At 28.1% G+C, this 18,531-nt stretch overlaps 1 protein-coding gene across 1 annotated transcript in view; it reads left to right on the top strand.

Moving 5' to 3' along the window:
• The first annotated feature begins 8,300 nt into the window (after positions 1-8,300).
• LOC100197170 (regulator of nonsense transcripts 2) overlaps positions 8,301-18,531 on the top strand; it is a 55,397-nt gene continuing 45,166 nt past the window's right edge. The window contains exons 1-3 of the mRNA XM_065817459.1: positions 8,301-8,570; positions 13,689-13,858; positions 13,938-13,995. Coding sequence (XP_065673531.1) covers positions 13,779-13,858; positions 13,938-13,995 — 138 coding nt within the window. The 5' untranslated portion in view covers positions 8,301-8,570; positions 13,689-13,778. The remainder of the gene's footprint in view (positions 8,571-13,688; positions 13,859-13,937; positions 13,996-18,531) is intronic.

Here is an 18,531-nt window from a genome sequence, read left to right as displayed (position 1 = left end):
TAAAAAAACATTTAAATATAATATTAAATACTACATAAAAAATATATAAAACATATATAGCATATATAACATATAAGCAAAAGGTTAACATGCTATACACAAGATAAACATATAGATGGCATTTTTTATTCAATAAACATGTTTATAGACATATATTTTATTAATGTTTTTATTACATTAAAAATTAAATTGATTGTAACTTTAAAAACTATATGCCAATTTTAGTATACACATAAATAGGACGAATTAAAATTTTAAAATTTTAATTCAAGTATTTTATATTTAATAATCTTTTAATATTAAATATATTTAAAAAAAAAATTATTATAAAAGAAATTGTAGAAATTCACTTCTTTATATTTGGTTAATACAGGTCATTTTTATTTAACAAATGATTATAATTTTTGAAATTTTTATACAATTTTGCTTCATTTGAGACCAAGGTTGAATTATTTTTGAAGAGTTTTTTTTTACATACATAAATACATACATACATACACACATACATACATACATACATACATACATACATACATACATACATACATACATACATACATACATACATACATACATACATACATACATACATACATACATACATACATACATACATACATACATACATACATACATACATACATACATACATACATACATACATACATACATACATACATACATACATACATACATACATACATACATACATACATACATACATACATACATACATACATACATACATACATACATACATACATACATACATACATACATACATACATACATACATACATACATACATACATACATACATACATACATACATACATACATACATACATACATACATACATACATACATACATACATACATACATACATACATACATACATACATACATACATACATACATACATACATACATACATACATACATACATACATACATACATACATACATACATACATACATACATACATACATACATACATACATACATACATACATACATACATACATACATACATACATACATACATACATACATACATACATACATACATACATACATACATACATACATACATACATACATACATACATACATACATACATACATACATACATACATACATACATACATACATACATACATACATACATACATACATACATACATACATACATACATACATACATACATACATACATACATACATACATACATACATACATACATACATACATACATACATACATACATACATACATACATACATACATACATACATACATACATACATACATACATACATACATACATACATACATACATACATACATACATACATACATACATACATACATACATACATACATACATACATACATACATACATACATACATACATACATACATACATACATACATACATACATACATACATACATACATACATACATACATACATACATACATACATACATACATACATACATACATACATACATACATACATACATACATACATACATACATACATACATACATACATACATACATACATACATACATACATACATACATACATACATACATACATACATACATACATACATACATACATACATACATACATACATACATACATACATACATACATACATACATACATACATACATACATACATACATACATACATACATACATACATACATACATACATACATACATACATACATACATACATACATACATACATACATACATACATACATACATACATACATACATACATACATACATACATACATACATACATACATACATATTTCTGTATGTAAATCACATGCACATATATGTGTTTAATACTATTTTTTAAGATAATGATAATAATAATGATAAAGATGACGATAATATTATATCATGTATCCTTATAATAATGAATTAAATCGACATCCATATTTCATATAATGATCATGAGGATATTGATAATGACATCGATAATGACATTGATATCAGTCTTTTGTTTTTAAAATAAATGATATTGATTAATTATAGCGATAACAAATACAAGTTTCGTGACGATTTCTCATTCTCATTTGTTGATACTCTTTTATATGCTTTTTATCGTGATCAAACACATACCGCCATGAGTCATTAACACTATTATAAATTTTATTTTTCTTTCGTTTAAGAGGGGTTTGTCTACCACTTGGAGCGGCTAAAATATTTCTTGGAAAAACTAAATAAAAATTATTTGTCGTCATTCTAACAAAAACTTTAAATATGCGTATCAAATGAACTTGTTTCTTAATTCAAACGTTTTAAAAACAGCATTTCAACGTTTGAACGTTTTTTCCAAAACGTTTAAACGTTTCGTCCAAAACGTTTCTTAATTCAAACGCTTCGTCCAAAACGTTTAAACGTTTCGTCCAAAACGTTTAAACCTGCTGTTGCGTGATACTTTTTGCATCAGACAAAGAGGTCGTCCATAAATTACGTCATGCCATTTTTGAAAAAGGGTCCCTCCACCCCACCCCACACCCACCCCACCCCACAGTGATTTAGAAACACTTGAAATTTGGCTAAAATATAGTTTATTGAGTAGCGAAATTTAAACAATGTTATTAGCTAACTATTTTCTACAGTTTCTTATATTTCTAACGGTTAAGATAAATTTATCTGTTATCTTTGTATACAATGAAAATTAAAATAAAAAGTTTTGTATTTAGGGAGAAAATTAAGTTTTAATAATGATAAAATTTTAACTATAAAAATGAACTGTCTTCGGTCTATTATTTCAGTACCTATTTTTTTATACCGTTAGATACTGTAAGAAACTGTAGAAAATAGTTAGCTAATAACATTGTTTAAATTTCGCTACTCAAAAAACTATATTTTGGCCAAATTTCAAGTGTTTCTAAATCACTGTGCACTCTTGTAATAAACCGTCATATTTTACTAGCCAACCCCCTTCTTTAAAACTACGCAACAAGTTTGTACCCCTGTCCCCACTAAAATTGTTTTGTGGTTTTGAATACTACAATATTTATAGTTTTCTTAGCTGCTTTTAGTTATCTAATTAATACATTTTAATGTGTATAAATCTAACTATTATTTAATATTACTTTGAAAATCGTTATTTGTATGCGCGTACAAATAAAAAGCTGACAAAAAAAGTTATTTGTATGCTAAAAATGTCTAATTTTAAAATTTTTTACCTATTCATTATATCGGGGTAGAACCGTGATGGTATAAACTTGAGTAATTTGCGGCGTGGCCTACTAGGATGAGGGTTCAACTCTTCGTAAGGACGAATTTTTGATGCTTTATTTGAAAGTTGTTTTATGCGTTTTAATTATTATAGTTGTAATTATAACTATATTTATTAATTATTTTTTAAAGTTTCACAGATAATAATCAATGTTTACATAAATTGACTGATATAGCCATATTTGCAATGTAGTTAAATACATTGAGTGGCTTAAATAGGTATGAGGGAAGTAGAGTTTACATACATTCTTTTTTCACTCCAATAGTTTAGTGTAAACTTGCATAGATTAACAGTGACTAAGTAAACAAATAACCTCCAAAGACATATTTAAATTTTAATAAATATATAATTTAAATAACTTCTTTAGCAATAAGTTAGTGTAGCGGTGCAGGTTATTTTAACATAATATTTAGTGATAATTCATATCAATGTTTAGATAGAGATTGTTGACCGAACCTTGTGGTATGCCGCTGGTAACTTTTTTCCAACCAAACATGCCAAAGTATGAGATGTAGGCCTCATAACATTATACAAATTGCTTCCATGGAATACCTTTCTGAGCATGTTTTTATAATTTCTATATAATATATATATATGCATATATACATACGCACATACACACACACACACACACACACACACATATATATACATATGTATATATAAATTTAAACACACTTTCCTCACCATAATTCTCTTGATAGCATTCAAATTAAATAACTACTTTCAAATGCAACTCGTTATTCCTTTACTTTTCATTAATACAAACTAAAATGTTGATTCGATTTATCTGTGCTTTTATACTTGCATGATTACTTTTAGTTCGATGACAGTCTGTAAAGAAATTTCTTTGAGAATCTGAAAGTTTCTTTTTTTGTTTTTGTTTTTTTCTTTTCAATAGATTTGTTCAATAAGATATTAGGAAAAAAGATACAAAAGAGATAAATGAATAGTAATACAAACATACAGGAATTTTATAAAAAGAATACAAAAAAAAAACGTAGAGACTTTGAGAAGATCTTCAGATCTTATCATCAAGAACCGAAGTTAATTTAAACTAAATTAACTTTGGTTGGGTGTTAGAAGTGGTGGTAAAAGCTGGAAACATGTAGCAATCAAATAGTTAGTTGAGTTCTAATTTATTGAGTTCTTGGTTCCTGAATATTGTGCATTTTCTAAGTACGTCTATTATATTGTATGTTAAGTGTTACTTGTCTTTTCAGTCATAACTAGAGTCAGAAGTCTTTTATTATCTAAATCGATTTTCTTCTTTTGTTATCTAAGTCAATTTTGTTCACTGTTTTTACATTACCTTTTTCATCTCTCTTTTTTATAATCATTTATTCTTCATTTTTTTATACTCATTCCTTCTTCCTTCATTGGAAAAGCTGTTACTTAGTCTTATTATGTTATAGTTAGTTTTATAATAATCATTCAATACAAAGTCAATTCTCGTCAAACCCAATTCGATAACAATGAACAATCACTACTTTGATTGAATTGTCAAACCGGTGATTTACTTTTTAAAACTACTTTTTGTTAGCAATGCTTATATGTGTGTAACATATACACAAATACAAAAACACATATACACATATACATTCACAGACATATATACATATAAATTTATACAAACATAATCCCCTCCCCCCTCCAACTCCTTCAAACACACAAATATATATATATATATATATATATATATATATATATATATATATATATACATATATATATATATATATATTTGTGTGTTTGAAGGAGTTGGAGGGGGGAGGGGATTATGTTTGTATAAATTTATATGTATATATGTCTGTGAATGTATATGTGTATATGTGTTTTTGTATTGTGTCCCCCCTCCAACTCCTTCAAACACACAAATATATATATATATATATATATATATATATATACATATATATATATATATATATATATATATATATATATATATATATATATATATGCATATATACATACGCACATACACACACACACACACACACACACACACACACACACACATATATATACATATGTATATATAAATTTAAACACACACAAACACACACACACACACACACATATATATATCTATATATATATATATATATATATATATATATATATATATATATATATATATATATATATATATATATATATATATATATATATATATATATATATATATATATATGCACGCACACATAAGTATGTGATAAAAGAGAAATATAATTGTGTTAAAATGTGTTTATTTGAAGTATTTCTTGCTTTTTACATTATTTCCATACTTTTAGCAACTTTGTTGTACAAAAGTTTAATGTGATATTTTCAGCTTAAGTTTTTATCAACATAGAGACCTAAAAAGTGAGTATATACTACTGTGATCAAAAAATAAGGTGAATTTTTAATTTAAACTTCCGGCCTTATTCGAATCTTTATTTTTTCGAAATTTTATTTTTAAGTTGGTAGGAATGTCATTAACATTTGCGCCAAATTACATGTCAAACTCATAATTTTTTTTTTTTGTTTTCGCTTGTTTCTGAAGTACCAAAAGTGCATTCGGCGATTTTCACGATGTCTAATTTTGTTGAGCAAAGAAGTGCTATTAAATTTTGTTTGCGGAATGATATTTCTGCTGCTGAAACGTATCGAATGTTGCAAAAGGCCTTCGGTGAAGAGACAATGTCTCAAAAAAATGTTTACAAGTGGTACAAAGACTTCAAAGAAGGCCGAGAACGTGTTGATGACTTGGAACGCTCCGGACAACCATCGACTTCGATTGATGATCGCCACATCAACAAAATTAAAGAATTAGTGCTTGCAAATCGTCGGTTAACCATTTGAGACCTTGTTGACATGGTTGGAATATCATTTGGGTTGGTGAAAGCGATTTTGAAGGATCATTTGGGCCTCAGAAGACTCAAATCACGTTTGGTGCCGAAATTTCTCAATTTCTTTGAAAAAGAGCGTCGCGTTAAAACGTGTGAAGCAATGCTTTCTGACTATCAAGACGTCTACAAACAAATTTTACTGGCGATGAGACTTGGGTCTACGCATACGACCCTGAAACAACCGACCAATCGAGTGAATACCGTGAAAAAGGCAAGCCGAGACCGAAGCAACCACGTCAAAGTCGCTCAAAAATCAAGGTCATGTTGACTGTTTTCTTTGATTATTGTGGTGTCGTGCACTACGAATTCATTCCAACTGGCCAAACTGTCAACAAGGAATATTTAAGCGTTATGCGACGTTTGCATGAAGCTATTCGCAAAAAGAGACCGGAATTATGGGCCAATAACTCTTGGATTTTGCACCACGATAATGCGCCTTCGCATACAGCACTGGTTCTTTGTGAGTTTTTCGCCAAAAACTCTACCCATGTTGCTCCACAACCACCGTATTCGCCCGACTTAGCACGTGTGACTTCTGGCTGTTCCCAAAGCTCAAGAGACCACTCCGGGGAAATCGTTTTGAGTTCATTGAAGAGATCCAACGTGAATCGGCAGGCGCATTGAAGGCTATCCCTACCGAGGACTTTTCGGCATGCTTCGAAGACTGGAAAAAACGTTGGCAAAAGTGCATTGGGGCCGGGGGGGGATTATTTTGAGGGGGACGATACAGATTTGGAAGAATAAATAAAGTTTTTTCATTTTATAAAAAAATTCACCTTACTTTTTGATCACAGTAGTATTTCTCTTTTTATTTGCATTTTATCTATAAAAAGAAAGAGCGTGTCATTAGGGAGTAATTTCTTTTTAGAAGTTGGATGAAAAAGTGTTCTTAAAAGTTTTGGAAAATTCTTGGACCTTCTAGATAATTTTATCAGTTTAGGAAGATACTAAAAGAGTGCTACGAACTTTCTTGAAAACACACAAATTTCAAAATGTCGTTGTCCCCGTTATAAAAGCAAAATTTTTGTGGAACAATGTTTTTTTTAAAGAAATGAGTAAGAAAAACACCAACTCAACCCCTAGTGCAACCCGGCGAAGACGCATCTCAAATGCAGAAATTTTCAACTACGTTTTCATTTTTATTTTCACTATGATAAGCTTTTTCGAAATTACTCATTTAACTCAAGCTTAAAACGGGCTGTACTTGGGGTTGAGTTGGTGTTTTTCTTACTCATTTCTTTAAAAATAACATTGTTTCACAAAAATTTTGCTTTTATAACGGGGACAAAATGAAAAATTTGTTACATTTTGTTAGATTGTTAATGGTGTGTAAACCTAGACTCTTTTGGATGTGTAGATTTAAATTTCTCCGAATGCTTTGAACTTTCTTGAAAACAAATTTCAAAATATCATTGTCTCCGTCATAGAAGCAAAGTTTTTGTGGAACAATAGTTATTTTGCCAAATAGCATTTACCCTGCTTAGCGTTAACGTTGCATTTATGCTAAACTCGTTAAAATTTTTGATGACAAAAAAAAAAAGAGCCCTTATTTTTCGAAAATATGCCGACTGACTTGTCTAAAAGGGTTAAACTTGCCGACTAAATAATTGCTGGGAGGTGTAATACCTCCCTTCGCGCCGGCCTTGACTGTAACTTTTGGTACACAAAGTAACCAATGAGCAAATCTCCAATAAACCGCTCAAAATGCTTATAAAGGTCCACTGCAGATCCACTATAGAGTTTTTGCTAAAACAATGTTTGCTGGATAGTTAAAATATTTGTCAGTATTAAATAACGCACATTAGAAAGATAGAGTATAATAAAAGAGTCATTCTTAAATGTAGTTATTTCAATATGATGCTATTATTAAATAAAAATTTCCCTCTTTTACATTATTGTTACATTTGTCTATATTCATGTTATCTAAACAAGTTATTTCTTTAAATACTTTTTATAAACTCTTAAAGTTAAAATTAAAAAACCTTGAAAAAACGTGTTGAGTTAAACTTGGTGTTTCTTAAAATATTAAACTGATGAGAGAATGCAAGGCACCAATGTTTTTATAATACACCAACTGTTTTAAGCTTGAGTTAAATGAGTAATTTCTAAAAAGCTTATCATAGTAAAAATAAAAATGAAAACGTAGTTAAAAATTTCTGCATTGGAGATGCGTCTTGGCCAAGTTCGAAATTTATAAACGTCATCTACGATAAAGCGATAATGCAGTTTTTGCACGACTCCAACAACTATTGGAAACCGGTCTAGCATAATTAACAAACGGTCTAGCATACTGTCTGTAAATTTTCAAGACTTGTTTAAATTTAAATTTTGTAAATTGCATTAGTGATATTGAAAAGTTTTCAATAATTTTCTGGAAAATAAGTATATGGTAAGGATCGTTGTATAATTCAATTGACATTGCTACACACACACACACACACACACACACACACACACACACACACACACACACACACACACACACACACACACACACACACACACACACACACACACACACACACACACACACACACACACACACCACACACACACACACACACACACACACACACACACACACACACACTTGTGTGTGTTTGTGTGTGTTTATGAATGTTGTGTTCCTATGTTATGAAAGTTTTCTTTTATTTTAGTATTATTTGCAAGGGATATTTAATTGATAATAATGTAAATTTTCATTTTTATTTTTACTCTGTAAAACACTGATTTTAATTGATGATTAGACAAGAGGTGTTTATATAGTATTATACCAAGATATCTATTTTATTAACACTTTTCGTTTTCGTCCACTTATTCTGAAATTATGTTGTTTGTCAATTTTTTGTCTTTGAGATTTAAAGAGTATTATTTTTTCTTTGAATGTAATCACTGAAGCAAACATAATAGGTCATAGTTAAGATGTTTACATAGTATTTCACATATGTGTTTGAGTATTTCACATAGATGCGTTAGTAATATTGGTAAATTAAGGACAATTAGAAAGGTATGATTCAAGCCATTAGAGAGCAATTTATTGGACACCATAATGACATAACTTTGATAAAAGAATTCCATGGTCAACTGTGTCAAACACCTTTTGCAGGTCCACAAATACTCCTCCAGCAAACTGTTTTTGATTGAGAGCTTCTCATATAATTTCAGTAATATGAATTGAGGCATGGTTTGTATAACTTTTTTTCAAAATTCGTGTAGTAGTCTATAAGTTATTTGATTGATGTAGGAAACTGGCTAATTTAGTATACACAAATCATTCAAGTTATTTGCTGATATTTAATAGAAGTGATATAGGTGTAGTTTTAATTTACTTTGGAGTCATTTTTGAAGATTGGTATTACTTTGGCAACTTTAAATAGGTCAGGGTAAATTCCAGATTTAAATGATTTATTTATTATGGCATCTAATGGGTTACTGAGTTCTTGAGATGTGAAAATAAATATTTTAGAGCAACTACTATATGGCCCAATTTCCTTTTTTGCGTGCAAGGCAGATATATAGTCTATTATATCTTGGGGATTAGCTGGAAATATATAAAGAGATAAAATATAATATTTAATTTTAGGAATGTAGTTTTTATAAAATAGCTTAAAATTTTTATAAAAATACTCTTAAGTCATTACTTAAGAGTATTTTTTTAATGCAAGATTTTCTGCTATTGTAGAAAAGTAATCATTAAGAGTTTGTGTGTGTGAATGTGTATGTTTGTATGTCTGTGTGTTTGTACATTCATATGTACATTCTGGTAATAATTGACTATATATTTGACCTAAAGTAACTGTACTATTCTCTGAAAACTGCTTTTGAGATAAGGATGTTTTTCAGTTAATTATTATTATTCATATCATGCAATGTGGAGATCTTTTAAAATATGATTTTCTATTTTTTTTAATAATTTTTTTTGGTGTATGAAGTTATTACTACTTTGAGTTCACAATACGTTATATGCAAATAGTTACATAAACACTACAGCATATCAACACAATAATATATAATACAAATATATAATTATCAAGTTATCAAGTTTTAAATTATTTCTTGCATAAAGTTTATTTAGTTTTAAGATTAAATTGTATTTAAAATTATATAGATGTAAGATTAAATAATAAATTGAAAACCCCAATGAAATAAACCTGTCAATTAACATTTATCAAAAGTAGATCAATTTCTCTCTGAACTTTTTTAAATCTTATAATAAATTGAGGGATATGTTTTTGAATTTTTCCCCCCAATATTATTTCCTGTAGTGCAATGGAGAAACTTTGATAAAAAAAGTTAATTTCATTAAAGTAATACAAAATGTTATACACAAGTGACTTTAAAATGTTGTGTAGATTTTTTAAGGATACTATATACTGTTAATAATAATCTCTCTATATAGTCATAAAATAATACATATGAAGTCTTAAACTGACATATACAAAAATATACTAAAGGTGTTATATTCTAATAAACCTTGTGTGGGCCTCTAATAAATATCAAATATACAGGTTTCTGGAAACCAATTATGTAATTCTATTATGATGCAAATTTGACACGATTTTTCTGTCAAAACTATTTCAAAATTTTTTTGTGTCAAGACCATTTATCTTTCAAAGGCAAAAAAGGCTATAAAAGAGACAAGCTGGCCACACTTACTAGCTGAGTGACATCTGAGTGTCGTGAAAGTAGCACAGGCTCTATCAACAACAACATAAACATTTATGAGATGGCCATAATGCTCATCAATTAGCAAAAATTGCTAATTATATTAAGAAGACTAACGGGATGTTAGTCAGACAAGTCAGATTGCTCTCCAAAATTAAAAAAAAATAGATAACAGATGCCGCTTTCCAGTATGTTTTCTGGATTACAATCTGTAGAAGAGTCTAAGTGGGAACTCACTTTAGACACAAAAGCTGGAGTGATACAAGGATCAAATAATGGATCAACCTGGTTGTTGGCTATATCAGGCAGGATGTGATTAGTGGAATCAAGAGATGAGGTTGATGGAAGGTACTTAGCGAACAATTTAACTTTGTCTTTAGGTGAAGCATGTTTAAAGGTGAAATGCAAGAGAGAATAACAGATTTGCTCTATTGTTAAAATTCTTCCAGAAGTCTGGAGCCTAGTTTTTAAAAAGAAATACAAGATTTTGTGGCATGAGAATAGTGGGCTTCTGTGTTAGATAAAGCCTTTTTACAATGTTTTTTATCAATAGTAAACAGATATGTGTTCTAGAAAATTATTTTGGTGATAGATATGGAAGTGATAGTTACAGTTAGAAATTATAGCAGCACAATGAGTAAAAAATCATGGAGTAGAGTGAGACTTGACTTGGAATTGTCAAGAGGGAATAAAAGACTCTGTCAGGCTGAATCCAAGAAATTATATAAGAAGCACATTTGTATTAAGCAGAAATAAAAAAAAGACAAAAGATTTTTAACCAAGGGCTATCATGAAGAAAATCATAAAAAGAGTCCCAGTTAGTCAAGGGACAATTAGTTCCTTATTCACCCTTAGGTGCTTCTGATCAGACCATGATTAAAAGCACCTAAGAGTGAATGTGGAGAAACTGAGCACAGACCAAGACCAGAAACAAGATATAAGTCGAGCAGAGAAGGTAAATGATTCAGGTTGTCTGGAAAGGGAGTTTGAAAGTTGGCTATTTGTATTAGAGATTGAGGCAAAAGTTGTAGGCCTTAATGCCTGCAGAGTCACTGACTCTAGAGCCATTCAGTGTGATGACCATTAAAGTCACTAACAACAACAATATTAGTCGAAGGAAAAGTAGAAAGGGCTAGGTCAGTTTGATCAGAATAACATTAAAAAAGGTGCTGTCTTGAGATGAAGCAGAGCAATATAGAACGAAGAGAAAGGTGATAGAGTGAAGTGGCATTAAACAAAAGCTCATAAAAAAATAATCTGTAGATTCTAATCTAGTTTTCTGACCAATGGGTGATTTCTTACAACGCATAAACCTATTGGAGTCTTAATGAACTAAAGGAAGATAACCATCAACTCTAATATCACAAGATGAGACAGTCAAACTCAAGTTAGTCTCACAAAGAGCAAGTAGGTCTGGTGAACTTTACAGGAGATTAGACTCAACAGAAGAAAAGTTCCTTCAAAGACCACAGTTATTATTGAATGATAGATTTAGAGAACTTGGTGAAGACAAGGGTTTTTGGTGTCCTATAGTTTTTGGTACTTTTTACTCATTTTTAGATTTGTTAAAGAGCGTGACTCAATTGACACAGATAGTACTCGGCACACTATTTAATAATCCAAGCAATTTCCTCATTACTATTAATAAACCCTAAACCATAACAAAGGGCTCCAAATGTAGTCTCAACAATGCACACCAAAAGTAAAAACAAGGATACCATCCATGCGCAACATTGCAATGTTAGTACTCTGATACTTTACAGCTGTTGATAGAACGAGCCTCTTTTAGAGCTACCACAGAGTTTAAAAACCTAACTACCAGCAGGCCTCAGAGCAATTAAACTGAGTTTTAGAGCTGTAATCTTATCAGGAGATAATAGAATGAGTTGCCAAGTCATAAAAACAGAGTCACAAGCAAAACCTATGCACTGAGTCAAGAAGATCCTGCATTCAATATCCTAAACTGAAAACAATATATTATAAATACATTTTTGCCAGTTTAATAGATAAATATCCTTAAATATCAGGTAGTGATTCCCAACATTGAAGCAAAAGAAATTAAGTTGACTGTGCTCATAATAATTTCAAGAATGTATTAGAGGAGTTCAATCTATGGAGATCAATTTTAATGATTGTTCCTGACACAACAAGTCTAAATATTGGCACGAAAACGAGATATGTTTACCTGCTTGGCTCCTTCCATAACAAAGACAATCTCTGAAATCCACCACCTTTCCTATAAGATTATTGTGTAATCGACTTCCTTGTGTCATTAATAAGCATGATAATATAAGTTACTCTTAAGACAGAGTACTATTTTTTATTTGAATGACTTTGTATATTAGCCTAAAATAACTTAAGAGAATATTCAAATTATTTCGTACTTTAGCTTTTTTTTATCAGACCACCTTAAAAGAAAGATTTTATAGAATCTTTAATCAGAACTCTTTTACATAATTTTACATAAAATCAAGATTTTATGTAAGGTTTTAGCCTAAAGTTCATAGCATATGAATAGATCCAATGGATTTTGAAAGCAAGATTGAATTAGTTTTTAAAATTGTTATTTTTTGAATAGATTTTTTAATTTTAAAGTTTATTTACAAACCACTCTAAAGTTTAAAAATCTATTTAAAATTAAAATCATATCTGTTTTCATTTTATAACTAAAATGTTATGAAAGCTGAACTTTATAAAATGTGATTTATATTTTTCAAATGAGATCATTTCATTAAAATTTTTTTTATAAATCTTTTTTTTGTTTTCAGCTAGATTACTTTAAAATTAGTAGTATTATAATTAAATAATAATATATATTTAGTTAACTAGACTTGTATTTTAGATAAAATATTGAGCAAGCTACATTATCATATGTCATATGATATAGACTTTTGCAAGGTTCATACTTATGAACTATGAATAAAGACAAAAAATGAAGCCAGTAGAGCGCTCTCATAGATACAGTTCTGAGCGCAAAAATAAAAGCTTGTTGTTAGATGAATCAGATTCAAGGTAGTTTTTCTTTTTTTTGAAAAAATCCTTTTTTTATTTCATGTTGTTGTGTTAATTCTTACTTTATCTATTTTACTAGGTCAGAGAACGAAATTGGAGAGCAGATAGTGCAAAGTGGTGATGAAAGTTCTAATGAAGTAAATATTTTTGAAGTTAAATAATATTATTGGTCTAAACTGTGACAATGTTGTAGTTATAGTGCATAAGTGGTGTAATAATAATGCAATAGCCATGTAGTTGCAGAGCACTCACTTTGTAAGCACAAAGTTCCAAGTTTCATCCCCACCATGTCCCTGGTTGTATCATGATCAACTTGTTTCTCAGCCCAACAGCTTTGTTTATCAATGGCCTTTTTTGAAAAAAAAGTAGTTTGTTTACGTCATGCATGCCAAAAAGCTAAAAAGTCAGTCTTACAATTGATATTTAAAAAGTCAGTTATAAAATTGGTATTTAAAAATACTGTTTAATGCTGTACTATAAATTAAATTTGCAACAGCAGCAGAAAGAAAATTCAATTTCATTTTCACTTTAAAAAAAAAAATTAATCTCTATGCTAGTGAGGCGAAAAATATAAAATGGTGCTATTAGCTATCTATACAAGCAGACCTTCCAACCTCTTTTTTAAAACCTTGAGATTAACACAAAAATTGGATAAACATAAAAAAAGTACTTTTTTTTAAACAAGAAAAAATAAAATAGTATGAAGTTATATTCAATAAATAAATAACTCATATTTATTCATTATGTTTAGAATTGAGAACAGGGTATCAAGCCTTCCTGAAAGGTGTGTGCAGTTGTAAGCTTTGTTGGTCCACATTTAAAGTAATTTTTTTAGACAACTCGACCATGTTTTTATATAATAAGTATTTTAAAAATTTGCAGTTAAATAAACATATAAGCAACTACAAAGAATAAAACAGTAATACTTGAAAAAAGGAAATGAATACTATACAAAATAGAATATCTAAACTAAAAAACTTAAAAAAATTAGAAATTAAAAAAAAAAATTTTGTTAAAAAAAAATATACTTAAATATTTTACTGTTTTGTTTTCTTTTTTTTAAGGCATTTGTTATTTTCCACTGCTAAAATTAATACAGTCAAGAAAGAAAGCAGATAAGAATATAAAAAAACAAAAAAACATTTTTTGATATACAATTTATTCGTGACTTTTGTCAGTCAGTATGTTGAGGAAATACTATAATATTTGCGCTATAAATAAGGACAATTTTAAAATTTGCTTTTCAAATATTTTTGCTAAACTTTACTGTTTCTATCAATGCACAGGAAAGCAAGAAAACTAATTTAAAAAATTTAAAAGTCATTACTTCTAATGTTCAAGTATAAAATATTAGGTTGGTTTTACTACCCCCATTAAAATAGTCTACACTTTTGTTGGGTTCCCTTAATTGTGCATTTAAACCCATAACTATTGTTATCGACGCTCCAAAATCTGCATTGTTATATTACTAAACTTTTTAAATGAAACTTTTAGGAGCCTATTTAAAACATTTTAAAAAGACTTTAAATACATTTTTTCAAACAGAGCAATCAGAGCAATAATGTTCATTATCTCTAGTAATTCATCATACTGTTGAAAATTGGGCAATGTAAAGGAAACAATTTAAGACAGACATCAAGTATTGTAAATACATTTAAAAAAGAAACCATGGTATTTTTTTTATTTAATTTCTTCCGTCACTACAAAATTTATTAATCAAATGGAATAGTTTTACGAATAATTAGAAATTTTTTCTGATTTTCCTATTATATAAAAATTTTTTTAATTTTCTTTTTCTAATTATTAAATTTTTCTAGTTTATTTAGTTAAAATTAGATATTTCTTTACAATTTTGTTTCCTTTTTTTAGTATTGGTTTTTTTTTCTCAGTAGATGATTTGGCTATTCAATAGGCGGCTTGAAAAAATAGTGAGCAATATCATAAAGTTCTTTAATTTTTTTGCGAAATATCTCTTGTTTGTTTGGTAGAATAATGTGTTCAGCCAGCTTTTTCCCTAGACTTTCAATTGCTGATTTTAGACAATGAATTGTTTGTTCTTCTCACTGCAATAGTTGATTGAAATGTAAAAATAAATGTAATGCTGAAGTTAGGAAAAGCATTGCTGGTACCAGAATTGGATTTTGATATTTGGTATCTAACTGATAGATGCTTTAGAACCTCTCGATATTCTTGATTAAAAATTCAAAGTACTCTCTCAATTTGCCCTTTCGTTTTGCAGCTTATCAAACCATTAATACATGTCTATCATAACATTTTAGTCCAGTTTAATCACAAAAAATATTTACTTTAATAGCAGCTAGGTGTGCATATTATTTTTTTCTAAATATATTGATAAATTAGAAATTCTTAAAGAAATTCATTTAAATTCATTCTAAATTTAAATAAAATTTAAATTCAATTAAATTTCAATTAAATTCAATTAAATTCAATTAAGTTTTATTTAAATTCAATTAAAGAATTTCTTAAAGAAATTCATAGAGTTTGTATTGTCAACACTTAGATTTTGCAATTTTCCCAGGGAATTTCATAATCTTCCAATTTTTTTTTCTATAGCAGAAAAGATAAAAGCAGCCTTTACACAATCAACTCCAGATGTTAAGCACATATCAAAGAAATGACATGTTTTTGATTGGTCAGTATATGGATGGATCTTACAATGTCCTACTACTTAATTTTGACAATTTGTAACAAATGATTCGTTTATGATAGCCATTGTTTTAGGTTGACTTGCTACATACCTCTTAGCAATTTTACTGTCTGGAAAAACCTCTTTAAAAAAGATGTAAGATGATCAGTAGTGGCTAAAGAAGTGTTGTGCTAAACTAAAAAATTTGTTTCAGCATTAAGTACTTGCTTATCTAATGTGTCAATTTATAAAAAGATATTTTAAGAAGTTTGCTTTTTTAATACTATAACATTTGCTTTGTGACTGTTTTTTTTTGCAATGATTAGATACATCTTTAACTACTTGATGACGACAAGTTAATTTTTTAATACACAAAACACAGTAAAATTGGTAAATATTACCTTTAACAGCCCTAACAAGGTAATCAGTGCACCATGTAAGCTAAGTTTGCTCTTACATTTTTGTTTTGTTGCTATTTTTAAAAATTTGGGTTTGATTTATAATATAAAGAAACCTATGTTTAAAGGGATCTCCAAGTGCCAAGACAAGTTGTATTCATATTAAAGAAAATGTTTAAAAAAATGTTTGGGCTAAATTTTTTCAATTAAAACTAAATAATAAATGCACACCATTAACTTTAAAACTCATGTTTTAGTTGAAGCTTGGTATCTCCATTTTTTTTTTCTTTCTGAGTCTGTATAATGTTAGCCACAATCTGCAGACTTAATAATTTATTTCATGCAAGTTTAATTCATAACAGTTTCGGTATATGACATCATAAGATATTGTTTTTTTTTTTAAAATAGAAGTAATTTTTTTCATACAATCAGAAAATCAAATATTTATATAATTTATTACTAAATCACAAAAAATATTTGTGATACAATTAAAAATAAAGTAATATATTTTTTTATAAAGTAATATTAGATTTTATTAGTGCAACTTGTTTTTAACAACTGTCAGGATAATTTTTAAATTATTTTATCTCTTCTAGTTGTTTAGATTTTTTTAAATCGGCGTTATTTCTTAAATGTATAATTTTTGTACCAGTATTATAGAATGTTATATTTTCTTTTTATAGAATATTACATTTAATTTGACTTATGCCCTTCTTTTTTCTTGGAGAGCTAAATAAAATTAAGATAAAATGTTAAATAAGATTTTTATAGTGAACTCTTACATAGTAAGTTGTCTTCATTACATATTCTGGATCTTAAAATTTTTTTTTGTAAGCAATAAGATTTTTTTTCTGCGGCTTTCGAGTATGCTTCACAATTTATTTTGTTTTGTACATAAATTTTCATTTTAGACACATGATTGGTTTGTTATAAAGGTTTAATTAATTTTCTACATAGTCAAGAACAAATAAGAGCTATATTGTTAATTATAAAAAGCTTTCACTTGACAAAGTTAAAAAATCTTAAGTAATCCTTGATAAAAAAAACTTCTTTAAATTTAGTTATAAAATAAAACAGCGTTAACACTGTAAAATTTAAATTGTAGAAATGTTTAACTTCTCGCTAAGTAATTACCAGAGTCTTTTGAAGAAAAACATTCTTTTTATATATTAAATGAGTTTTGTTTTGAACTTAATATTTTAGTTACTATTTATAAAAACAATGGTTTTAAGCACTTTGCAATTTTTATTGTTTAATGATGCGTGTTAAAAACTTATTTAATTAAAAAGTACATTTGTTTAGCTTTCTATAGGTATATAGATTGTTATGGTTTTAAGAAGGTTTACTATTCGAATTTTGAGTTAGTTTTCAATGTTATGCCATCCAAATTTTATTCAAAAAAAGTGTGATCGCAACAAAATTTTTTTTGTTGAAATGGCTGGTAGCGCAAGAGTTAATGCGGTTCTTTGTTTTATATTTATATTATAACTAACTTTTGTATATTTTAGTACAAATATTTGTTTTAACTTTAATTTAGTTTAGTTAATACCATTCTTAAAAAAATAATTCATTTTATATTTAGTTTCTACTTAATTAAGTTTATATGGTTTATTCAAGTCACTCGTTTT

Source organism: Hydra vulgaris, chromosome 14 (genome assembly GCF_038396675.1).
Source record: "Hydra vulgaris chromosome 14, alternate assembly HydraT2T_AEP".
Classification (NCBI taxonomy): Eukaryota; Metazoa; Cnidaria; class Hydrozoa; order Anthoathecata; family Hydridae; genus Hydra; species Hydra vulgaris.
This window is presented reverse-complemented; position numbering and strand designations above follow the sequence as displayed.